General features: G+C 37.9%; 1 protein-coding gene across 5 annotated transcripts in view; it reads left to right on the forward strand.

The window, feature by feature from the left end:
- The window catches only part of esrrb (estrogen-related receptor beta), an 83,535-nt gene extending 58,060 nt beyond the window's left edge, over positions 1 to 25,475 (forward strand). For 4 of the 5 annotated variants that reach the window (XM_067367965.1, XM_067367963.1, XM_067367964.1 and 1 more), the window contains exons 4-7: positions 325 to 435; positions 1,316 to 1,477; positions 18,113 to 18,382; positions 22,465 to 25,475. In XM_067367965.1, coding sequence (XP_067224066.1) covers positions 325 to 435; positions 1,316 to 1,477; positions 18,113 to 18,382; positions 22,465 to 22,709 — 788 coding nt within the window. In that variant the 3' untranslated portion in view covers positions 22,710 to 25,475. Of the gene's footprint in view, positions 1 to 324; positions 436 to 1,315; positions 1,478 to 18,112; positions 18,383 to 22,180; positions 22,287 to 22,464 lie in introns of those variants that run through there. The other variant, XM_067367967.1, reaches the window with a different exon arrangement.
- Positions 25,476 to 26,392: the final 917 nt, after the last annotated feature.

Raw genomic sequence — 26,392 nt, forward strand, 5'->3', positions numbered from 1 at the left:
AATCAAATTATTAGAAAATATTTGCAGTTTTTGAAAGCACATGTCTTTTTCATGGTTGCAATTTGAATTGCTCTGTTACGTAAGACCCATTCGAAAATTGTAAATAATAAAGTAACAATGAAATCTGACCGCATCTTCTACGAGCATGATGTAAAACCATCATAATAATACCGTATATCAATCATAGACTCTTCCTGTCATCTCTTAAACGCCGTCAGTCACTCGTGTGTTTCTGTGTTCAGTCAAAATAGACAGTTTAGACTCTTCAAACTCAAGATGTGTGTTCATCTGAACGTGTGTAATGTAGTTTTTGTGTCTGTTCAGGTGTTCGGCTAGATCGCGTACGAGGAGGGCGACAGAAATACAAGAGGAGAATGGATGCAGAAAACACAGCCTACCTGGGGCTCACACTGCCACCGCCAGCCAAAAAACCATGTGAGAACACACACACACACACACATGTTTGTTTTTGTGAATTGTGGGGACTTTCCATAGACTTCAATGCATTTTACACTGAACAAACTGTACATTCTATCCCCCTACCCTGCCCCTACCCCTAAACCTAACCCTCACAGGAAACTGTGCAAACTTTTACTTTTTCACAAAAACTCATTCTATATGATTTATAAACCCATTTACATTGTGGGGACCGCTGGCTGGTCCCCACGATGTAGGTGAACTCAGGTTTATATTACATCATGGGGACATTTGGTCCCCACAATGTAATATAAACAAAAGCACACACACACACACACACACACACACACACACAAACACACTATCACTTATGTGTATATATATATATATATATATATATATATAGATAGATAGATAATGGACTTTTAAAGTGAGTCAATGTAATTTTCACTTCAAAAGATTTGCAAACACTTGTATCTCTAAATTTGTTCATATGTAAAAGTTCATACATGCACTCAATTCATCTGATTTTTTTGCACTTGCAAATGTGACCAAAATTGAATTTAAAAACAGTTTTATAGTCATAATCCCACTATTGAGTGTCACACTAAATGCAAATGCAACAGTTTAGACATTCAAACCTTCAAACTTTCATTAATAAATCATAGACATTATTTTATATTAAGCATAACATACCAATGTGCATAACTAAATAAAAGTTCTTTTGTATTATAATAATTTATTAACAGGTATGAATATGAATACGTAATGGCAGAAAGAGTATCTAATGAATTGTTTGTGAATATTTTTGTAGCAAAACTGTCAGCAAAAAACGTTATATTTTATTTTGCGCTTCAAGTGTAAATGATTTTACATCTCTGTGCCTCCTCATCCTCAGTGACGAAGATCGTGTCCCATCTACTGGTAGCGGAGCCGGAGAAGATCTACGCCATGCCCGACCCCAGCATGCCCGAGAGCGACATCAAAGCCCTGACCACGCTCTGTGACCTGGCCGACCGCGAGCTGGTGGTCATCATCGGCTGGGCCAAACACATCCCAGGTCAGTGGACACGCCTGAATCAGCAATGCCACGTTTAGGTGAAATATAAAGCAATAGAGCTGAGCACAAAGACCATGAAGATCTACCGTAGAGACATCTGCCAAAGCATTTCGTCCTGTCAGTTGCCGTTAAAAGCAGACATGTTAAATGAGGAAAGGGAAAGTAGTTGTTGTGTGCTCATCCTGACTCAGTGCGGTCTGTCTGTGTTGTGTTTTTGGGGAAGATGGTAATCATTAGCTGGGTGAAGTGCTATCTAGTAAGGAGATTAGGAGGATGTTGACCCCCTTAATCACACACACACACACACACACACACAGTGCTGCGTCAGCACAGAGAGCATTTCAGCAAGGCGCTTACAGCCGACTGGATCACTACTGACCCAAAAACACAGTCTCCTCAAACAGCTCTGCAAACACACACACACTCACACACACACACGTTTGTTTTTGTGAATTGTGGGGACTTTCCATAGACGTAATGGTTTTTATACTGGACAAACTGTATTTTCTCTTCCCCTACACTACCCCTGCCCCTAAACCTACCCATCACAGGAAACTGTGCACACTTTTTCTTTCTCACAAAAACTAATTCTGTGTGATTTATAAGCCTTTTGAAAAATGTCTTCATAAGTCACCTCTCCTTGTAATACCTATGTCATTATACAAATTTGTGTGTTGATATGTCAAAAAACACGCGCACACACACACACTACTTTTGTTTTGTTTTTGTTTTTGCTTTTTGCTTTTTTTTGTTTGTTTTTTTTTGCTTTGCTTTTTGGTCTGCTTTGTTTTCTTTGCTATGTTTTGTTTTGCTTTTTGTTTTATAGGTTTGTTTTGCTTTGTCTTCTGTTTTGTTTTTTGCTTTTTGTTTTAATTTTAGATTTTTTGTTTTGTTTTTTTGTTTGTTTGTTTGTTTTTGCTTTGCTTTGTTTTTTGTGTTTTGCTTTGCTTTTTTGTGTGTGTTTTTCTTTTTGTCATTTGCATTTGTCAATTGCATTTATTACTTATTTATTTATTTATTTATTTTATTTTTTGCTGTTTATTTTGCTTTGCTTTGTTTTTGCTTTTTGCTTTCATTTTTTGTTTGTTTTTGCTTTGTTTTGTTAGAGATGTGTACATTCAGTTTAAGTTGAACAATTTCTTAATGCACATTGTTATTATTGTCAATCTGTGTGATTTTATTAACACAATATACTGCAGCAGGTATTGCACATATTCTGCTTTAATCCCATTTAAATTCAGTAATTCAGTAAACTTATTCTCTGTCATTACATTGCATTATATATCAGCTGTTACAGTTTTTCTTAATCAATTTGACACATTTATCCAAACATGGATCACTGTTCTCAAAACAGCCCCAAACTGATATCTGCTTGATTAATAATACACACAACACAGGAAATGCAGTTTTCCCAAATGTTTATGCACCTATCACAATTGCATTATGTAATAGTGAAAATATGAGAGGGAAAGCATAAATAGAGCAAGAAAATATGCACGAGAAAGGGGAAAACAAAGAGGTGTAAATGTAAATGTGGTAGTGTGGGAAGAGGAAGGGGTGTAATGAGAAGGAAAGGGAGTGTGGAACAGATACAGGGAAATCATATATGAGGAGAGAGGAGGAAGTAGAGTATAATGAAAGACACTGGTGTAGTGGAAAGAGCAAGAGGAGAAACTGTAAGAAGACATGGACAGCAGGTTGGAAGGGGTGGAGGAGAGGTGGATTTCACATCAAATCAGATTTACCGTAACTCTTCTGAATCCTGGACCTGGGGAGTCCTATCTGAGGGTATGGGGGATTCTGGATTTAGCACCCTTTTTTTTTCTTTTTCTTTTTTTTAAGAAATTTTATTTATTAGAAATTCAAGATAAAATACTTTGGCATAATGTTATGTTTGAATATACATATAAACACATTTTTAGATTTAAAGCTGTTGAGATAATTGAAAAACGTTTGCCTGGCAATTTGTATATTCCCAAATGTCAGGGTGGCACAACTGCAAATATTTTATTATCAACTGACAGGGTAATAACATTAAGATGCTATGATAAGATGCTGTAATGCAACATCCAGAGGACCCCAGTCGATCACTGTGGCAGAGTGAAAAGGGTTATAGATATCTCTAAAGTACTGATAAAAACAGCTCATTTCAAGTTTGGTAGCTACATATTTACAAATATTTGGTTGTACCACCCAGAGGTCGCGTTAGACTTTCGCAGGATAGTAAAAAATCCGTCATGATCAATTATTACCCGTCATTTAATGTTAATAAGAAGTTTAATAGTTTCTTTTTTTGTCCACATTTTCATTTTTATTCACAAGCTTAGAGGATAAGCAAATAGGCCTAGCTATGCATTTATTTATATTATGAAAAGAAAGTTGAACAAAGACTTTTCAGTTTTCATCTTGAACAGTTGTCGCGGATCGTAAATGAACGCGATCATCCCTTCCTCTTTACTACTTTACAGAACGAAATAAACATGAATGAACATCAGAAAATATGTTAAAAGATACAGTAGCTTACCAAAATCTGTATCACGTCTTAATCAGTTCAATCAGTGTTGGAATCAATGTCACGTAACATTATACCTCAGAAAAGCCATTCGATGACCATAAACTTGATAGTCAGCAACAAAAATAACAAAACGAACTGGATTAGAAACTTAATAATGTAAGTATAAATATTATAACTTTATTATTACAAAATGGACTTAAATTGGGTGCTCGCCTGTGTGTAATCAAACCAGTGCCCAAGGAAGTCGACCGGAAGTTGAAGTCGGCCGGGTGCCGCCATCTTGTAGCAGAACTTCACTTGCGTTAGCATCCCCATTGACTCCCATTCATTTTGGCGTCACTTTGACAGTGAATAACTTTACATCTGAGGTGTTTAAAGACTCCATTTGTCCATTATTTATTTCCAAAGATACACGACAATGTATAAAGGGCTCCATTACCTTCTATGTTACATTATGGCCCCGTAGAAACAGTTTTTGTAAAAATAAGCTAACGATTGCGTCATAACCACTCGACTCTCTGTCGCACAGTAGAGAAATTACCGTACAGACAGGAGGCGAAGCTCGCAGGCAATCGGGGAGATTATCTTAATATGGCGTACTGGCGTTAAATTTTAAAATACTATACAAAATAATTAATCAGAATACTTACTCCTGCTCACTCACGCCAAAGAACTCCCCGCTCAAGCTCGCCGTCTCTGCAAGATTAACGATGGCAGTTTTCACGCACAGCTACTAGAAGATTTACATCTGTCATACAGGTTGCTGACGTCATCAAGCTTAGTGTGAGTCTGCGCGTCAGAAACGGAAGTGCTAAAAATCACTAAAAATGGGCTTCACTTGACTCAATTGAGTTCCAATGGGGTCGCTGTGTCCATTTCTTTTACTGTCTATGAATCAAACGCATCGTTTTCATTTTATTCTGGAGACTGAACTCGCGCTCTGCCGCCACACTGGAGCGCACTCGCCACCATCTGGACAGGACTGGGAATTACAGTTACAAGTTACATCAGCCTCAGTGTAATCTGTCAAAATGACAGACGGCCTTCAGATTTTTCTGTCACTGCAAAAAAAAAAAAAAAAAAAAAACGCGATTAACGCGAGCTAAAAAGAATTTAAAGACTTTGAAATGTCATGTAAATGTAAATTAAACTTGTTTAAACACATTGTTCATGACTCGAAAATATGCATTACATCAGTTTTGAAAATATTTTTTTAAAGATGCCATCTTTGAAGCTTTATTTGCTCAATGACCCATATAACAAAACCAGTTACAAAAAACATTACAATAAACATGTATTTTTGTTAGTTTATTTGTACATCTACAGCTGAAAGTGTTCTAAAATCATTAGAGAATGCAGTTTTGATGTCAGTATTTACATTTGTGTTTAGATCACTGTGTTTTGAGAACAGTTATTACTCTGGAGAAATGTGTCAAATCGGTTGAGAAAAACTAGATAAACCCATATCATTCAGCAGCATTTACTGTATAAACAAAACAATTTTGCACAATTCTAAAAGTAATTTAAAGCTCTAACATCATTAGTCTTTGCCTGTGACATTCAGTGATGCACTGATGGGGCTTTAATTATAGCTTTTGTAATAAACAGCAGTTTTAAAACATTATCATGGAGTTTATTATGGAGTGCAGACGACTGACTAGGACACTGAGCGATGGATCATTGGTAACATTTTATATGTGTTATTTTTCTTTGCATACAGTATCAAAATATACAGCATTTCACATTGACTTGAATCTGTACCACATGAGGTGACCTTCTCAATCGAGTCGACTTAAAACGCTGTTCACAACTATTTTACTTCTGTAATGCAATATTACAATAATCTAATCTGTAATCTAAGTGCAACAGGTAAAGTGTGGGATAGATTTTATCCATGAGGAACTGAGGATTTTCACGAATATTATTAGTGTACGGACGTTACGCGCTGTGGCCTTTGGTACTCCCAGGTCCCGTACGCACCTGTCGGAAGCACAACCGTATTTATATGTCACAGTAAAGCCTTTTATAGTGCACGTTAGGACACTGCGCTCAGACTCCCATCTCATCTGTCAGTAAACGGCCATAAACAGCCTCCTCGTATGGTCAGGCCCTATCGAATCGGCCGTTGATTAATTGTTAATTAATCCCTCCGCTGAATGTCCGGGCTCTGGTTGGCATGGGACTGAGAGGGGCTCTCTGTAAATAGTTTGAGTGGCGTCTCATTAAAGCTGATGTGTGGGACATGTTGACAGATGGCTTTTTTCCTGCTAAGGTGCTAAGGACCTTTGACATACATACACTAGCTTCTTGTTCTCGGCCGTATCGCATTTCACTCAGTCCGAGTGCTGGAGTTCCCCTCCTCTTGCACTAACGCCACTTCACAGCTATGCAAACGAGCGACATGCTAGTCAACGAGATGAAAAACCCACAGGATCACGATTCCGATGAGGCCTAGCACAAAGCTGCTGCTGGAACTGCAGAACTAACGTCTGATGATCATGAACAACAGAAGCAGAACTGGTTCGGAATAAGGCTTTACATACCGCTACTGGTCGGACACAGTTGCCCTGTCACATTAGACAGCTGCTGATCACCTGCCTCTGGACCCCTGACTCCTAGGGCCAGATTGTTCCAGTAGGGAATTCTGCAGTGAGAATATGTCGGATTGTTTCCCAACCTGAAGCATCCACTGTGGCAATGATAGCTGTCTTGCTCTCAAAAGCATTATTCTGATTGAACAAGAGTGTGATGAAATGACACAAAATGGCTTTGTTCTAATAGACAGTGAGTTGCCTATATAGGCAGCATTTGAAGGCATCGCAGACGTGCTCCTTTCACTTGAGAAATCAAGTTGCCTTTTACAATGCCTCCTTTTGGCCAAATCCAATAGTTGTGGGCACATTAGCAAATTATCAGTGAAATTTTCAATTGTCTGTTGTAAGTAGAGTAGCGATGTATGAAGCACAGCTCCTCAGAAGTCATTGCATTGCCTTCTACAATATCACCTTTTGGCCAAATCAGTCACATTAGCCATATTTCTGTGAAGTTTTCACAAGCAAAAAAAATGTATTGTCTATTGTCAATAGTGTTATGATGTATTAATGGGTTAGTTCACCCAAAAATGAAAATTCTGTCATTTATTACTCATCTTCATGTCGTTTCACACCCGTAAGACCTTCGTTCATCTTTGGAACACAAATTAAGATATTTTTGTTGAAATCCAATGGCTCAGTGAGGCCTGCATAGCCAGCAATGACATTTCCTCTCTCAAGATCCATTAATGTACTAAAAACATATTTAAATCAGTTCATGTGAGTACAGTGGCTCAATATTAATATTATAAAGCCACGAGAATATTTTTGGAGCGCCAAAAAAACAAAATAACGACTTATTTAGTGATGGCCGATTTCAAAACACTGCTTCAGGAAGCATCGGATCATAAATGAATCAGTGTGTCGAATCATGATTCGGATCGTGTGTCAAACCGCCAAACTGCTGAAATCACGTAACTCTGGCGCTCCGAACCGCTGATTTGACACACTGATTCACTTATGATCCGAAGCTTCCTGAGCTACTTGGTTTGAAAGTGATTTCTGTGTGAGATGTGCTTCATAAATCTCTAATCTATTGACAATAGATAAAAGACCTATTGTGCACACAAATTTGACCCAGACTTTACACTACCTCGCCAAGCCAAACTGCATTTGTATATTTTTCTCCTCAGTCCAGTTTTCACATTCAGTCAGTTATCAAGTCAGACTAAGTTCATGGGCACATGCATTAAACTGCTTTGTTTGGTAAAGCGTATGAAGTTAACCTGCAAGCATCAAGCCTACATTTAACAAGCATCACGTCACCCCTCATGACGGTGGATAATTCCCCTCGTACATACAGTGATTCCGCTTGTATCCACCCGTCTCCCTCTCTCTCGTTGTCATTAAATGGTGAAATCTCCTTACTGTGTTTCCAAGGCTGATCCAGCTCGAGCTGTGTAATCTCCTTGTAATGGAGTGTGAATACTGCCGGCCGATAAATCAGCACCTCATCAGCGGCCTTTATTAAATATAGACACCGACCGACAGGCCTTAGTATATTCAATTTAACCATTGACGGGCTTCAGCGCCACCGATCATGATGGATGGGGCAATCAAAGCCCGGATCCGACCCCTTCACCACCCGTGCATGAGATGGGAGAGGTGAGTGAGGGGCATCTGCCACAGAAGACAAGAGTCTTTGCTCTAGTGCTCTCTACTTAGTCGACTAGTTGCCCAGGAAAGCCAACTAATCAGCATCATGTCATTAGCGGTCCACCATGTGTTGAGTACCAGTGTGTGAGCAGAGAAGATGCAGTCGTGTCCCACTCGCACAGAAATGTTGGCTTGTGAAGGCCCCGATATACTTCAACTTAAATTGAAACTAGTCTGACATAATTTAGAGCAAAATCAGGCCAAAACGTGTTTTGCTTGGAGTTTGTTTCGCACGTAAAAAGTCAACTTTCTAGAAAAGTTCACTTTGGCTGGTAAACGCCTTTAAAGGGGACCTATTATATTTAAAGGGATAGTTCACCCAAAAATGAAAATTTGATGTTTATCAGCATCCAAGATGTAGGTGACATTTTTTCTTCAGTCGATCACAAATGATGATTTTTAACTGCAACCGCTGCCGTCTGTCATTCAAATAATTGCAGTAGATGGGAACTTCATCTATAAGAGTGAATAAACCTTGCTTAGACAAATCCAAATGAAACCCTGCGGCTCGTGACGGCACATTAATGTCCTAAGACACAAAACGATCGGTTTGTGAGAGAAACCGAAAAGTATTTATATCATTTTTTACCTCTAATACACCACTATGTCCAACTTCGTTCAGCTTCCGGTGAGTGAGGTCAGATCGCGCTCTGACAACAGAAGTTAATAAATACTTTTCGGTTTCTCACACAAACCGATCGTTTCGTGTCTTAGGACATTAATGTGCCTTCACGAGCCGCAGGGTTTCATTTGGATTTGTCTAAGCAAGGTTTATTCACTCTTATAGATGAAGTTCCCATCAACCGGCATTATTTGAATGACAGACGGCAGCGGTTGCAGTTAAAAATCATCATTTGTGATCGACTGAAGAAAAAATGTCACCTACATCTTGGATGCACTGGGGGTAAGCTGATAAACATCAAATTTTCATTTTTGGGTGAACTATCCCTTTAAGTCTCTGGTGTCCCCAGAATGTGTCTGTGAAGTTTCAGCTCAAAATCCCCCACAGATCATTTATTATAGCTTGTCAAATTTGCCCCTATTTGGGTGTGAGCAAAAACACGCCGTTTTTGTGTGTGTCCCTTTAAATGCAAATGAGCTCCGCTTTCCAGAAGAGGGCGGAGCTTTAACAGCTCAACAACAACAAAGCTGGAGAATCTCACGCAGCCAAAATGAGGAAAGTGTTCAGCCTTACATTGTTCAAACCGGAGTCGACACTGATGGAGAGACTCAGGAAGAAGTTACAACTTTTAGACGTTTCTGAATGGTTAGTGGATAAATTGATGTAGTTGCTGTGGAGTTGATTCAACTCATCCACTAGCATGTGTCGTCATGTTCATCTTTTGATCAAAACCTGTATGGCGTACATAGCATACCTGTTTCCCAAACAGCCATACACACCAGGCTAATGTTTATGATTGCTATCAAATGCTGTGAATGGTCTAATATTTTTTCCAAAGTCGCTCGGACAGAAACGCTCCTTTTTTTATCAATCGATCTTGCCAGGGTCAACTTCAGGCTCTCCAAGCTAGCGAGACTCTAAATAGTGTTCAGTGCTCTTCTGTGCAGCAACGACAGAACAGTTAACATGCTTTGATCCAACTTTTGAAACGTGCAGATTAAGGGGCGGTAATATTATAATAAGATCCCCTTCCTACGTCACTAGAGGAGTGAAATCTGAACAGCTCGTTCTTTCACATGCTTGCAAAGAAAGGCTTACCAAAAGAAAGTTACTGGGTTACACGTTTCCTGGGTTGGTAGATGCACTAGGGTATTTCAAACGTCTAAGTAAAGAATGAGAAAGAACTTTGCTGTGACTATTTCGGGTTAGTGTTGTCAAAAGTACCGACTTCGGTACCTAGTCGGTACTGAAATTTTAAAAACGTGACGCTTTGAATGCTGTTGAGTGGATTCGTAAACATCTCTGATTGGCTGTTGTTTTCACGGCTCATCGGATATGTCTGTGATAGGCTTCAATGATCAACGCTGTAAAAACGTTGTAAATAGTCATCAATTAATCTCTTCACTAAGCGCTTACACAGATACACACGGGAGCGTTTGAAAGCAGGCGTCTATCGCGGATCGGTCCACTGTTAGACGCCTGCTTTCAATCGCTCGCGCTCCCACTTTCAAAACGCTTTCAAATTCAAACACTTCCGTGTGCTTTCAAATGCTCCCACGCGTTGATCATTGTAGCCAATCACAGGCATATCCGATGAGCGTGTCAACACAATGGCCAATCAGAGATGTTTATGAATCCGCTCAACAGAGCTCAAAGCGTCACGTTTTTAAAATTTCAGTACCGATAGGTACCGAAGTCGGTACTTTTGACAACACTATTTCGGGTTCTTAAGTTAACATTGAAAACTAACTCATAGATATCCTGCTGCGTAGTGTTCTTAAAAAATGCACTTCCGAAATGTAATGTTCACTTTTTCATAACTCCGTTCTGTTAATTTGTCCGTTACAGTTGTTATCCACAGCTAAAGACACACAGAAGACACATGGAGTCAATCCCTTGAGGAAGCTGTTTTGGTCCGTCAATACTACACGGCTACTCATTAACCACAGAATCAGTTTAGCAGCGGAAATAAATGATGTGTAATTACGTGACTGATTAAACCTCGTTTCTGGCCTGTCATCAAGTTGAACGGCTCATGTCAGGCCCAGCGGTGTCTCTGGGGACGAGTACGCAGTGGTGCGGGCCGGTCAGAAGGTCAAGGGACGCAGATTAAGACAAGGGTATTACTGTATTTAACAGAACCAAATGTCATATCGTTCACACTTCACTGACTAAATGATCTCTAGCCCTGCACTGGCGCTTAACGTTAGTAAAGTGTCAATAGATCTTCATTTAAAGTCAACATGAAATGGCACTCAGAACCCATTTTACTTACACAGATGACAACATAGGCTTGTTTGGTGAAACATACCTCTAGCTACATTTTTGCTCCAAAAATGTAGCTATGTGTACAATTCACTGCAACTCTAGTGGCAGTAAAACAACTTTTTTCTTTTCACACAAACTATGATTACAGGTGCAGATTATCAATTAATAAAGACCTTTTTTGCACAATTCCTTTCAAATGCTATATTATCACCTCAAAACACTTATTATAGTGCATAGTTTGTAAAAAAAAATGTTTGGCTTATCTGACATAGTAAACTTGCTCGCTCACCTGGTACAGCACTGCACTTGTGATGCAAGTCATGATAAAAGAGCTGAAAAACTAAAATTGCATGGTTGCAAATGTGTTTTTATCTCATGTTTGTTTTTGTCAACATCTGCTGCATTATTTTAAAATGCGTCACTCACCGGATATTTCATTTCAGAACTGGTGCGATAAGTACAATAAAACATTGCCAGATTGATGTTCATCTGTTTCTGAACACGTTTTTAGTGTCACCCACAGAACATTTCACTTTGAAATTGTCATGAAACCAGCAAGAAGCAACATAATATTATTTTGCAAACATGCAGGTTTTCTCAATGACTTGGTAATTGAAGGTATTTCCATCCATCATGTATAACAAGTCAAAAAATATATCACAGGTGAGCGAGTTTTAATTTTTTTTTTTAAAGAAATATTATGAAGGCAAACATCTTATCTTCAGAGTAAGATATGAAAGTAGTTTTGGGGTTGGACTGCGAGGTGGAATCTGCTGCACGGTTTTATTTGAAAGTGTGTTTTGTCATGAGATGAGTCAAGACAGACGCATGAGCTCAAGGCACGTGTGAAATTATTTATGGAGCAGTGTAATTTATGAGCAGACATGTATTGATTGGGTCCCTGCTGGTGATGTCATGCAAAATGTAGAGGAATCACACTAACACACATTCGTTTTTATCAGTCCATTGACTTCTGTTGCTTTTATAGTGAGTTAAGAGTCATTTCTAGACTCTGGACCTCACACAAACCTTTCTTATGTTTTTTTTATTAAAACATTATGAATTTATTAAGCCAATTACAATACATATCTTTAAAGGCTGCTTTCCACTTTACATGCACCAAACTTTACAGTTGTATTACCATCTATATTCTACAGTTTATATCTCACAATTCTGACTTTATAACAGACAATTGCAACTTAATATCTCACAATTCTGACATTATATCAAGTTTATATCACACAATTCTTAGAAAAAAAGTCATAATTGCAAGATAAAAAGTTGCAATTACCCTTTTTCATTTTTTATTCAGTGGAAACAAGCTTCCATAAATAAACAAAATCAAACAAGAATTTTGTACCTTTCTGTTCTGAAGACTTATGCAAATTAGTGTGCTTTTAATCAGATGCATCATTTGCATTTTTAAACAACATTTCAGAAAACTTTAAATACAGAACAATTGTCTAAATGTACTGTTATTAATCAACTATGGTGAAATTTGTTAGTTTAAATATTTAGTGTCTTACAGAAATAAACTAAAGACGAAATACCTGAAGTCAGACATCTGCTCAAGATCAAAAGAGGAAGCACATGATTTCTGAAATCACTCCTGATATAACAGTACTCACTGATGAAATGACGCTGTGGGACTGATGTTTAATAATGCATATATCATCCACGGATGCAGATCTGTGTAATTCAAGTTTATGTCTTTGATTTCAAAAGCATATCTACACACTTGTGGATGTGGGCATTAAATGAAATGCTTTTTTAATGATGAGTTCATCATATGACTTGAGAATAAAGTGCTCTACTGTGTTTATGTTCTCAGATGCGATCCATCAAATATAGTTTGACACAACATGATATTTGCATTATGCAAACTTATTAAGAATAATATATCATTATTTTCAGCATCATGTGACATGGGCTGAAGAGTTTGCTTTCTAGAGACGCTGTTGATTGACAGTGAAACTCACACAAACTCCACCAACAAACCATCAGCGTGAGGAGGAGGAGGAGACCGAAGCCATAAACTCACGGAAATAAATTTTCAGATATAAGCTTGTGAATACAGGCAGATTAAAACTTGTCATTTTTTATGGTTATTTTGTTTGTAAAAGGCTGCCGGACTCATAAAAAGCCTTTTTGCGAAGGTTTCTGCTTTTGCCTTTTTACAGAATTGAGGCCTTTGATTTAGTGAGCGTGAAATATTTCACGGGGAGACGGCCGAGCTTGTCTTTGTTACAGAAGATGTTTCCAGCAATGAACTTTATAGGGCTGCATAAAAACAAGCTAAAAACTGATTACATTTTTTACTAGAGCTTAAGATAGATCACAATGGCGAGAGTAAAAACCAAGATTTCAGAAACATTTCTACATGAGCAGCTTATTTGAAGTTAAAGTCAGCATTCTGAGACAGAGGTTAAAAACTATTGTGGCGTTAACAAACATTACCAAGACTTTGACTTAAACTCCTACAGTCACAGATAATTGTTTCCTAATTTCTCACCTAATGCTTGTTCCTTGTCTTTTTACACTTAAAAGATGATTGTCATAATCTTTTGTCAAAATGTAAAGACTTGATCTCTCTCCTTTGAGATAAGCCATGAGGCCAAGTGTTACAGTGATTTTACCACGGTAAGGGCTGTTCTTGTCCACAACGCAAAACTTTATAAAACCTCAACAGCAGTTAAATGATAAAAGACATCAATATTCAATCAATTGCTTTACATTCAGGCTTTAAAAGGCCGTTAATAATCAATAATATAATCGATTTAACTGCACTGACACTATCGAATGAGAACAAAATTTGAATTGGATTGATCTGAATAATCCCAGCTAACAGGAAATGTTTCTCAAATGTTCTTTCAGTAACGTTATTATAACATTCATTCAGTCATCTGGTCTTTTAATAATGTTTATGGAACATTTTAACCTGAAACATTACAATCAAATGTTTTTTAAATGTTGCTACTTGTTTCAGAACGTTCAGACAACATTGAAAAGTAACGTTCCCGTAATGTTTGAAAAATTAGGAAATTGAATGTTCCCTCAACATTTGCATAACCAAGAAAAAATGTTTTTAAAAACTGAACATTCAGAAATAACATTTTCACAACTTAATGGGAATGTTAGCCAAATGGTCTTAGAATGTATTTTTGTTAGCTGGGATGACACTAACTTTGCAACATTGACACTTACTAAACTGAATTGAATCAACATTCCATTTGATCATTCTTCAGGCATTATGGAAACGTGACTTTTGAATGTTCTGAAACAAGAAACAAGTAGAAACATTTAAAAAACATTAGACGAACATCCAACTAAAATGTTTCAGAAAAAAACATTCCATGAACGATGTATAAATAATGTTTTGTGCTAACGTTTTGACAACATTATTAACACTCTGAGGTCTGACGGTATCGCCGGCGATACCACCGTGGTTTTTTTCTTATCAGTGTGAAAGAGACTCAAAATACTCCGTCAATGTTGCACATACAATTAAGAGTTATACACCATTTTAATCTGTGGAATATCTTCTTTCATTTGTGTACACTCAGAGTAAAAACAGAATTTTGTGCTTTTTGTAAAATAAAGAAAACTAACATGATGCGTGATTTCTCCTCTCCCTCTGAACGAACTCCAATCTGATAGTTCTCAGAAAATGAACTGTAACTTAGTGAATACTAATGACAAAAAAATTACACTCATGTCTAAAAAAACGTTAAGATGTCAGGTTTTAAATCATGTAAGTCAAATCGAAAACAAACCTTCTTTGTTTATGTAATCTGTATGAAAAGAGAGCCATGTCAGAAATCCGTGATTCAGCTCATTATCTGCTAATGCGGCCACGCCCACGGAGCCAGCGCTATTCAGACGCAAATTCAGTCAATACATGCATTTATTATCTCAATCGTGTATTTATTGTCTTGAAAAGTGTTTATCTGGATGTAAAAGTCATGGTTAGCGATCTCTAGAAGACATGCAGTTACTTCCTGTTTACTTGTCTTCTACAGATGAAGTTTAGATGAGTTTTTGTTTCTTTAGCGCCCTCCTGCTGCTGTATGTATTGGAAACTCCATTCATGGAATAGCCTCTTCTTCTTTTAGATGAATTTGTGGACTAAAATGCACAGAGCGCCCTCCGACTTCAAGGATGAATTGAAAACACCAGCGCTCATAGTAATGACAGTGAATATTAAATAAAAATAACTCCTCTGTATAGAAAATTGACATAAGCATATGAGAATCCAATATTTCTCCAAATGTGCATGCTTTTAAACTAAAAGCCTATATTCAGACTCTTTGCATCACAGAAATACATTATATTTTAAAGTATAATATAAAACCATTACTTTATATTGTAATAATATTTTTCTGTATGTTTCATATATCATAATGAGCTTGAGACATCACAGAAGGTTTTTTTCACAGCCTACCTGACTGAAATGCCTCATTAATATGCAAGTCATTTCAGCTCATTACTATCCAATTCTTTTGTCTTCTCAGGTGAGAATGGCCCATTTTCAGTGGTGATTCACGCCTCCTTGCATACTGTGTTTCTTGGCAAAAAGTGTCTTACAAAAACTAAATCAATATATTGTTAAATATGAAGGAGTAGGCAGCATAATTTTTACATAATTTTGAAGCAAAAACTCTAGTCTACAACCTCCAATACCCTAAAGTCTTATGAACACAGATTTATTATACTTTTTTTGGCCTTATTTCAGTGACTTAAGTTTTTTGTTTTTTCAACAACCACGCATAAATGTTATTCCTTCAAAAACACAAACATGTACATACATGTTCCTCACATATTATTGTAGCCTAGTTTGTGCTGAATACAGTGTAATGACACTTTTTCCATTAATATGTTTATGAACAACTGAAAAAAGCACAAATGTCAGGGCATGTCAAAAGTTCTCCAGGCCCCAAATCAGCCTCAGACTCCAGAGGGTTAAAGTCCAGATAACTTTGAACAAGCGTTCTGGTAACGCCACTGGAAGAATGCTTGTTCATAACCTTGCCAGAACATTCATTCACTGTTAGCTGGGAATCAATGCACTTTGCATACGAATCTCTGATCCATGAACCCAGCCTTTTGTGTTTATGCTTAGAAATGAGGCCAGCAGCACCTGCACACGTTTGCCGAAAGTACGGAGCGTTTCTGTGCTGACCTGTTCTCCGGCTGTCCCCGTTCATCCCGCCACCTCCATTCCGAGGCCCTTATTGATCCCTCTTCACATTGTCAGGGGCCCCGCAGTCCTGATCGCAATCTGTTAATTAATGTATCCTCCAGCTGTTTGCCCACCTGATAAAGGAAATTAAACACTCAGCTTCCCCTTTTTCCCGCTTTCTTATTTTCCTCTGGCTCTTTCTGTCTGTCGGCCCGCAAACACTGCAAAGTGTCACCTGGCAGCAGATAGACATCGCCCGCTCATCTCTGCCTCAATAAGACCATTCATATGAAGGTTTGGGGTCAGCTATGGCGGGGTGAGGCGATCAATACTGTAATCTATCAGCTCTTTAATCGTGAGCGCGGCAGATAGCGCCGCTTTAGTCGACTTGTAAAGCAATCATTTTAATCATCAGACGCTGGGAGCGCGACTCATATGTTGTGCAAATGTGCTGCCGAACATCACTAAAGAGTTTATTGACAGCTGTCAGAGCAGAGGAAACATGAATAAAGAGCACATACAATGAGCCTTACACGATATTTATGAGTGTTACTCTGCTATTTCTGTATTAAACAGTACCCTTAAAGGGGAAATTAAATGTTTTTTGTATTTGTTGTGCGGTTTTTCATGCTCTTCAGTGTCCGCCAATTGTAGAAAATAAGAAAATACTCACATTAATCTAATTACTTCATACCATACTATTGTTTTATATACATTAATTGATAATTATTTATTTTCTTTTATGTGGGATTCCAGGAAGGAGGTGGTAGTTAAAAACCTAAAAGAATATATCGATGATCAAATCAGGTGTTGTGATAAATATTGAACAGATCTGGGGGCTCGTCCGGGATACACATACACATACACACACTGAGGGGCATGTTGTCACAATATATGCGGCAAGTTGCCACAACAATATTTCCTATGAAAACAGTCTGTTGTAGACCTTTCAGCAGAATTTGAACTGAAAACAAATTTTGAAACATGATTTTTAATAGACATCACTGCGGTTGTATTGTGTATCAAATGTTACAGAAAATATGATGATAATGAATTTTAATTTAAAGGACAAGCTTCACAATAAATATACAATTTAAGACATAAAACCACTGTCAGAAAACAACTTTGTGACTGAAAAAAACCTCAAAGAGATGTGACAACTAGCCCCAGGCTGCCCATAGACCTTAGTCAAGTTGACAAAAACACCATGAAACTATTTTAAAAGTTGTGTGTTGTGAAAATTACATGATTTAGGACCTTTATACAGTGCTTGCCATTGTAAAGACTGTCCTTCTGTCCCTCACAGCCTCATTTTCATCCATGTTAAAGGATTAGTTCACTTCAGAATTTAAATTTCCTGATAATTTACTCACCCCCATGTCATACAAGATGTTCGTGTCTTTCTTTCTTCAGTGGAAAATAAATTAAGGTGTTTGAGGAAATCATTTCAGGATTTTTCTCCATATAGTGGACTTCACTGGGGTTCAACGGGTTGAAGGTCCAAATGTCAGTTTCAGTGCAGCTTCAAAGAGCTCTACATGATCCCAGACGAGGAATAAGAGTCTTATCTAGAGAAACCATCACTCATTTTCTAAAAAAAAATAAAAAAATAAAAGTGTATATACTTATTAACCTTAAGTATGTGATGCACCACGCATTACGTAATCATGTTGGAAAGGATGACATGGGGGTATCAGGAAATTCAGTATGGCGTCTAACCTGACTAAGGTTCTCAATCACATTCCCTTCATTCATATTGTACAGTATTTTGTAATGAATGAAGAATGTCTCGTCTCTTGCTCAGGTTTCTCCAGCCTTTCTCTTGGTGACCAGATGAGTCTACTGCAGAGCGCATGGATGGAGATCCTGATCCTCAGCATCGTGTTCCGCTCGCTGCCCTACGAGGATGAGCTGGTGTACGCGGAGGACTACGTGATGGACGAGGAGCACTCGCGGCTCACGGGCCTGCTGGACCTCTACGTGTCCATCCTGCAGCTTGTGCGCAAGTACAAGAAACTGAAGGTGGAGAAAGAGGAGTTCGTCACACTGAAGGCCATCGCACTCGCCAACTCAGGTGCGATGAGAATATATTTATACATACAACACCGTTCAAAAGATTGGGGTCAGTAAGAGTTTAGTTTTAAGAAACAAATACTTTTAATTCATTTATATTGTTACAAACAATTTCTATGCTGTTCTTTTGAGCTTTCTATTCATCTAATAATCCTGAAAAATAAAATTTTCAACATTGATAATAATCATAAATGTTTCTAGAACAGCAAATCATCATATCAGAATGATTTCTGAAGGATCATGTGACACTGAAGACTGGAGTAATGATGCTGAAAATTCAGCTTTGATCACAGGAATAAATTACACTTTACAATATATTCACATAGAAAACAAAATTTTCGTCTTGGTGAGCAGAAAAGACATTTTGTATGTAGATTTAACATTAATTATCCATCCATTCATCCATCCATCTAAATTAAATTAAATTTAAACCATGGACTTAAATTGTTCCAAAAAGATCGTGTTTAGTTTAATTAAGCTTATGAAAAAATCTAACAAATAATTGCATATACATTTTTTTTTCTTTAACACATTAACCCAACCACATTTGTCACATTTTGAGTTAAATTTGTCTGGAAAAAAAATCTTCATTTAATTTTCATAATGTTTTATCATCATTTTCCTGTGTCCCTCTCATATATACATATTTCAATGTTAGGCATAAATTGCACAGAAAATCAATTATTCTAAATTTCTAATCAGAAAATTGTGATAAACATTAACATTACTATTAAATTAAGTTCCCTATATCATATCTGATTTACATTTACATGTATGCATTTGGCAGACAAAGCGACTTACATTGCATTATACTATACATTTTGTATCCGGGTATGTACAATCCCCTGGGATCGAACCCATGACCTTGGCATTGCTAGTACCATGCTCTAACCACTGAGCTACGGGAAAGATTTAGCCTTTATATTATAGCGCTTTACCGTATTTTCATTTACAGTATATACAAACCAAAACAGCTGCATGTAATGTTTTGAGAATAATTTGATTGTTATTCCACCACTGCATCAATTCAAATCCTGATCCTAACAACTCAACAAAGACTGACCCGCTCGACACGTACAGTACACACACTGTCTGTCTGTATTCTTTATTTGTCAGTACAGTACAATCAAACACACGCTCATCACGTTCCGTCTGAGATACAGATGAAGGGCGCACGGAAAGACAAGAGCGTTGAGCTTTTAATTGAACGCCTTCTGTGTCGCCGTATCTCCATAACAGTAGCCACGGGGCCCGGCCGCCGCCAGAGATAAATTTAGCATTTCATTAGGAACACCAGGGCTGTCAATAAAATGTGTTAAGTCGAATGGAATGAGTATCACCGAGCGAAGGCCTGTTCAGAGGAGAAGACACAGCGGCCGTATCGACAGCTGGCTTTTCAGAAGGCAGGCCCCGTCCCCGCCTGATCAATGCAGCCTGCGCTCGCCTCGCTTTATTCCGCCGTCTCGGCCGCTGTCTCTCTTTGTCTGCCTGAAAAATGAAAATGCTGATGGTGGCCTTTGCCGTGCGGCGGGATGACAGGCCCGGTGCGGAGAGAGAGAGAGACGCGCTCTGTCCGATGGCTCTCGCGGGACTGCCGCTGTCTGACAGCTGTGAAAATTCATAGCCATTGATTTTGTAATTAGCAGTTTATCAATCGTATCGACAGACTCTTTCTGATGGATTGCAAGGAAATTGTTTCTTCAGACGTGTTTTTTTAAGCTCCACCGCACACACGCGCGCACACACACACACTCTCTCTCACACACACTGTTACTGCTTTATTGACATGATAATATCAGGATACATGGAAACAGTATTATGGATCATATTTATAATATAAAGCATTGTCAAATAAATACTTTTTAATACTTATATAGACTACTGTTCAAAAGTAAGGGGTCATTTATGATTTTGAAAAAAGTTTCTTCTGCTCACAAATAACTGTTTTCTTTGTGAATATATTTTAAAATGTAATTTATTCCTGTGATGGCAAGACATATTTTTGTGGAAACCGTGATGCATTTTATTTGTCAGGATTCTTTGATGAACAGAAAGTTCTAAAGAACAGCGTTTATTTGAAATAGAATCTTTTGTAACAGTATAAATGTCTTTATAGAGGGTATGCATCGACGTCACTTTCCCGCCGGAGTGGCAACAGAACCTGCTGCATGACTGGATTTAATAGGGGAAAATGCGAAAACGCGAGTAAAACTAACGATTACACTAAAGGTTGGACTCAAAAGTGTTTCTTACAACTTGTCAAATAAACCTAATCCATGGATATTGACATGCAGCCAGGAGTCGTGTTTCCTGACATTTATATGTGCCTGATTTGACGCCGGGGAAATACATAAAGAAAATCTGCCTGTGAATATTTTATATAATTACAATATAGGTAGGTTTAAATCCGAGTGATCACTTATATCAATGTTATATCGTCATATTGTCCAGCCCTAAAACTTGTATAGTTTTTGTCAGTGTTTATTTAAAAACACTCAGTTATGCAGAATATAAGATGGTAAATATTTAATTGATTAGTTGTCAATACAATATATAACAATACAATGATTTTACCTAAAAATCCAACAATTTGGCACAAAATGATAACTTCAAATCCATGTTTTTCTGCTTGACTCCAGCTGTTTCTGTGAATTTCAGTGATCCGTTTGCTTCTTTTTTCGGTAGCTTTCAGCAGTCTTTAAATATATGCCTCAGTTTTTGTGTCAAATCTATTTGTACAGTCAATCACAAAGCTCGTTCCCGTTTTGGAAGTGTTTTGTGTGTTTTTCACAGCATTCACACTGAAAACCAATGCTGCCACTCAGTCTTTTGCCACTCGGTGGGCGTGACCGCAGTCATAATGGCCAATGGTGACGTCACGTGCATTGTCTCTACACTGCAAAAAATGCTGTTCTTACTTAGAATTTTTGTCTTGTTTCCAGTCCAAATATCTAAAAAATCTTAGATCAAGAAGCATTTTCTTGACAAGTAAAAATTATGTTCTTGTTTTTAGGAAAAATAAGTCAAAATTAAGTGAGTTTTTCCTTAAAACAAGCAAAATAATCTGCCAATGGGGTAAGCAAAATAATCTTATATATCTTATTTTTGGTTTGATATAAGATTATTTTGCTTGTTTTAAGAAAAACACTTATTTTCCCTGAAAACAAGAAAATATTTTTTTTTTTACTTGTCAAGAAAATGCTTCTTGATTTAAGAACTTTATGATAAGTTGTCACTTTTGATCAATTTAAAGCTTTCTTGCTCAATAAAAATATCAGATATATCGGCCACCATATCAGTATCGGACGATATATTTTTAATATTATCGTTATTGGTCCGATAAGAAATTTTGGCAGACTAAGTTGATAAATAATGAATTATTTTCTTCAGCCAAGACACTCCAGTAGCTTGAAATATGATTGAAATCACTTCAAAAATTGAAATACAGTTAAGTGCAACATACAGCGCACAAAAGCTACATAATATTATAATGAGAACATTATAATTGTACATTGCTTGGGATTTTAATGGTGAGACTTTTGTTTTTGTAAGTTTTGTCTCAAAAATTATATAAAAAATGTTATTTAGATTTATCGGCCAATATATCGGTTATGGGCTTTCAGATATAAAGAATTATCGGTTATCGGTTTCGGACAAAATTTTCATATCGGTACATACCTAGTTTCTTTCTTTCATTTTTTTAATCTTACTTACCCCAAACTTTTTAATGTTATTGTATCACAGTTTCCACAACATTGTTTTCAACATTGATAATAATCATATTTTTTTTTTTGAGCAGCAAATCATCATATCAGAATGATTTCTGAAGGATCATGTGACACTGAAGAATGAAAATTCAGCTTTAATCACAGGAATAAATTACATTTTATAATATATTCACATAGAAAACAGCAATTTTACATTGGAATAATATTTCACTGTTTTAAATAAAGGCAGCCCTGTTAAGCAGAAGAGACTCTTTGAAAAACGTTAAAAAAATCTTAGCGACCTCAAACATTTGAACCCTAGTGTGAGATGTCAGTACGTGTGCTCAGTATGTGTTGTTTGTTGCTCTCCTGACAGACTCCATGCACATAGAGGACGTGGAGTCCGTTCAGAAGCTCCAGGACGCCCTTCACGAAGCCCTGCAGGACTACGAGAGCTGTCAGCACACAGAAGACCCTCGGCGGGCGGGGAAGCTGCTCATGACGCTGCCTCTGCTCCGGCAGACGGCCACCAAGGCCATTCAGCACTTCTACAGCATCAAGATGCAGGGCAAGGTGCCCATGCACAAACTCTTCCTGGAAATGCTGGAGGCCAAGGTCTGATTGGCCGGTCGTCACGTGACATCACGGAGGCCACGGCGAGCGGGGCGTGGCAGAGACAGTCTGACTGCGGAGGACAGACGGTCTTCCGACGGACACGCAGGTTGCAGGACGCTCGTCTCTCGTCTGCCCGAGGCTTGAGGCGTTTTTAAAGACCTGAAAAAAATTAATAACTCAGTTTAAAGCGTAAATATAAATGAAAAAATAATTTAAACAAATTATAACAAATACTATGTACTTGTACAGTAATGCTTTTTGTTCATGATCTGTGGTTATAAATGATGGAAGAATCTGTAAGTCATTTCAGAGTGAATAGTCTCACATAGGTGGTCATTTTCATTCTGCTTTCGAGAAGCTGACCCTCGTACGCGTCGCGAACAACCTCAGTCCAACATACGTCACGGCTCGGCCTCTCAGACGACACTAGGACACCTTGAGGACTTGTAAATATTCATGGCGGCGAGCCGCAGGATGTCTGGACGGCCCGGTTCTTCCCTAAATGCGAACTTGCCGACGTCCTTGAAAATACCTCCTGAATCCTGGCCATCCGCGACCGGGAGGACGACATTTGTGACGTGTTTATCCAAACGTCCGTAGCCAGGATCTCATTCATCTTACTCTGTAGTAACTCAGCAATAAATTGAGCCGACGGGCGGGTGGCGTGTGCGAGAGAGAGGACGAGGAGCGCCCACCTCTTGTGTTGCACTGTACTGCTTTTTTAAACTACTTGTTATTGTTGTCGTTGATGTTTTGGCCTAAATGTAGTCGGAGGGCCGAGCAAGGGATGGTGGGTCATTCGAAAGGGAGGGGGCGAGGTTTCAAAGGATTTACGATGCATGGCAGAAGTCCAGAAGACTCAAACAATCAGATGCCCGTATGTCTATTTTGGGCTTGTTAAGCCTCCGGCAGAGGAAACGAGGTGCCCATCATCTGCTCAGACTTTTATAGCCATGCATCCGAATGAAGGTGTGCGGCAGGTGCAGGTCTTTATCACCAGCTTTATTTTTAGCTCTTGGAAGATGACAGCAGATTGAACAGGAGGGGTGTTTGACCTCATGTTGACACAATAGCATCGTGTCTAAAATGGCCTTCAAAGTCGCCATCCCTATAAACAGCTTATTACCCCTAGATCCACTGGACAGCTGTACGGCCATTAGTCCGAGATATCAATTAGGAAAATCCAACAAACATGAGCTCTGAAAACGGCAGCAATGACATTTTGCTGTCTGTCGGCATTCGCTACTGATGTCATTTACTTGAAGTGAACTGTGGCGCTGTCGTGAGTCGATACTGTGATCGAAGGACCTGAGGGGGATTGTGTCTTGGGGTGCGTTTCCTAAAACAACCGTGGTCACAAGTTCCGTCATTACCAACATCCCAGCTAACAGGGAACGTTCTGGCAAGGTTTTCTCAAAGTTCTTCCAGTAACATCAATAGAAAATTGGTTCAAAGTTATCTGGACTTCTCAAAACATTATTTATACATTTTTTTTTCTGAAACATTTCAGTTGGATGTTTTTCAGTACGTTCAGAGAACATTCAAAAGTAATGTTCCCATAATGTTTGAAAATATTATCAAATGGAATGTTCCCTTAATGTTCATATAACCAAGAAAAAACATTTATAAAACATTTAAAAACTAGACGTTTTGCGGACTGCAGCTTTAATGTGAAAGTTATCAAAAGGTTCTTAGAATATATTTTTGTTAGCTGGGATAGTTTAATGATTCAGTGCCTCCTGAAACCATAGTTCCAACTAACATTTGCAAACAGCATCACAACCTTCGAAGCATAGTTTCTTGTTAGTATTAGGGCTGCGACAATAAATTGATGTTTCTCGATTCATGGATCGATTCTTAGACTTTCCGAATACATTGCGAATGTCTCTGGAATCGATTCTGGGATTTGTTTTTAACAGCAGATGGCGTTCAAGGCTAGTTTTTAACCGCACACTCAAATGCTCATGAAGAAGAGCGCTCGTGCATTCGGCTGAGTCTGAGAATGTACTTGCACCTCAGAATGCTTTTATTAACGATTATTTTATAGATGGTTGAAGTGGTGTGTGTAAGGAATTGGAAGCAAGCAGTGTACGGCTGTTTCTAAAGAAAGCAGTGCCATCTGCTGTTAAAAACTAAGCTCTGAATCGATTCGAAAGAGGATAAGAATGCATTTGGAAAATCTCAGAATCGATCCAGAATCATTTTTCGATGCATTGATTTATTTTCCCAGCCCTAGTTTAGTATGACTTCATATAAATCATGCTCTTGGACACAATAAACAAGCTAATGCAGTACATTCTATATCTTCCAATCAACATTTCATTTTATTTTAGTGTGTCAACAATCAGTGCCGTTTTTGAAGAATGCACTTGAGTGTAAATGCGTTAGGGAATCTGGATTATGACATAAGAGAAAGCTGCTGAGTAAAGTGTACAAAATTACATACTGCATGTTAATGTGATTAAAAAAAAATGAATGGCTTTTTGTTGTTTGTGTAAATGAACTGTGATATTCTGATTTATGATAAAGGTGCGTCACATTAGCGAAATTTTGCATGCAAAAAAGATCCATTGATCCAGGTGTACAAAGCCCTTTCAAACCAAGCAAATTCGCATGACAAGTTTGAACATGTGAGAAGTCTGCGTGGGGAACTTTATAACGGATTCCTATTGAAACGACTGGATTTCGCCTGTGAAATTTCGTTGAGCAGCAGTAAACGTGACTGTACCTTATTGAATCGATTAGCAGAAGTTATTACTCCACCACTTCTATAAAAAGTAATACACTATATCTACTCCATAACATTTTGGCAACAGATTACAAGCAATATTATGAATTAAATTCAACAAATAGAATTGAGTTAGAATTAATCAAATTGATTCCTTAAATGTCAATCATTTAAAACAACTCAAATTTAAACAAAAATATCTAAATAACAGATGTCAAAGATAAATTAAGAACTCCTTATTTCTTATTACCAAAACTGAAGACACCTGATGATAATAAGCAGAATCACTGAAGGAAAGAGAAACACAATAATTAACAGAGGTTTGATGTTGATGTTGAGTTTATTGAAAATGTTTGGTCACCACTATGGTGATCAGTGTTCATTTAGTTGGGTAGTTTGATTCTTTGCTTTTTATGTCGGTTTGTGGTTTTTGTAATGGTGTTTGTTATTTTTACACATTTTAAAAGGTTGACTTTTAAGCAATTAATTTGACTAATTCTAACTCAATTCTTATATGTTGAATTTAATTAATAATATTGCTCATTATCTATTGCCACAATTTTATTGAGTAGATAGAGTGTATTAAGTTTTACAGTGCATGCATGATGTCATTAACAACAGTCCGATAATGTTGGACCAAACGACGGAGGTGCAACTTTACTATGGTTTTGGGAAAGTTAATTACACCAACAAATCATCATAGTTTGCTATTTAAGCAGCGAGAACAGGACACGCACCCCAGGTCGAATCTGTCTCTGCATTTCTGAAAACTCTTCCCAGAAAACGTGAAGCCGCCACAGTCTCAACCTGACCAGACGGATAGCAAGAGAAGATAATACAGGGATTCATTTTTTTATGCAGTGCAACTGTGTGGGTTCACATTAGGGATCAATTCTGACCGAAATCATGCGCACCTCTCAATTTCATGAACACAGACGCTTCATGCTACTGTATGCAATTG

Source organism: Chanodichthys erythropterus, chromosome 18 (assembly GCF_024489055.1).
Source record: "Chanodichthys erythropterus isolate Z2021 chromosome 18, ASM2448905v1, whole genome shotgun sequence".
Classification (NCBI taxonomy): domain Eukaryota; kingdom Metazoa; phylum Chordata; class Actinopteri; order Cypriniformes; family Xenocyprididae; genus Chanodichthys; species Chanodichthys erythropterus.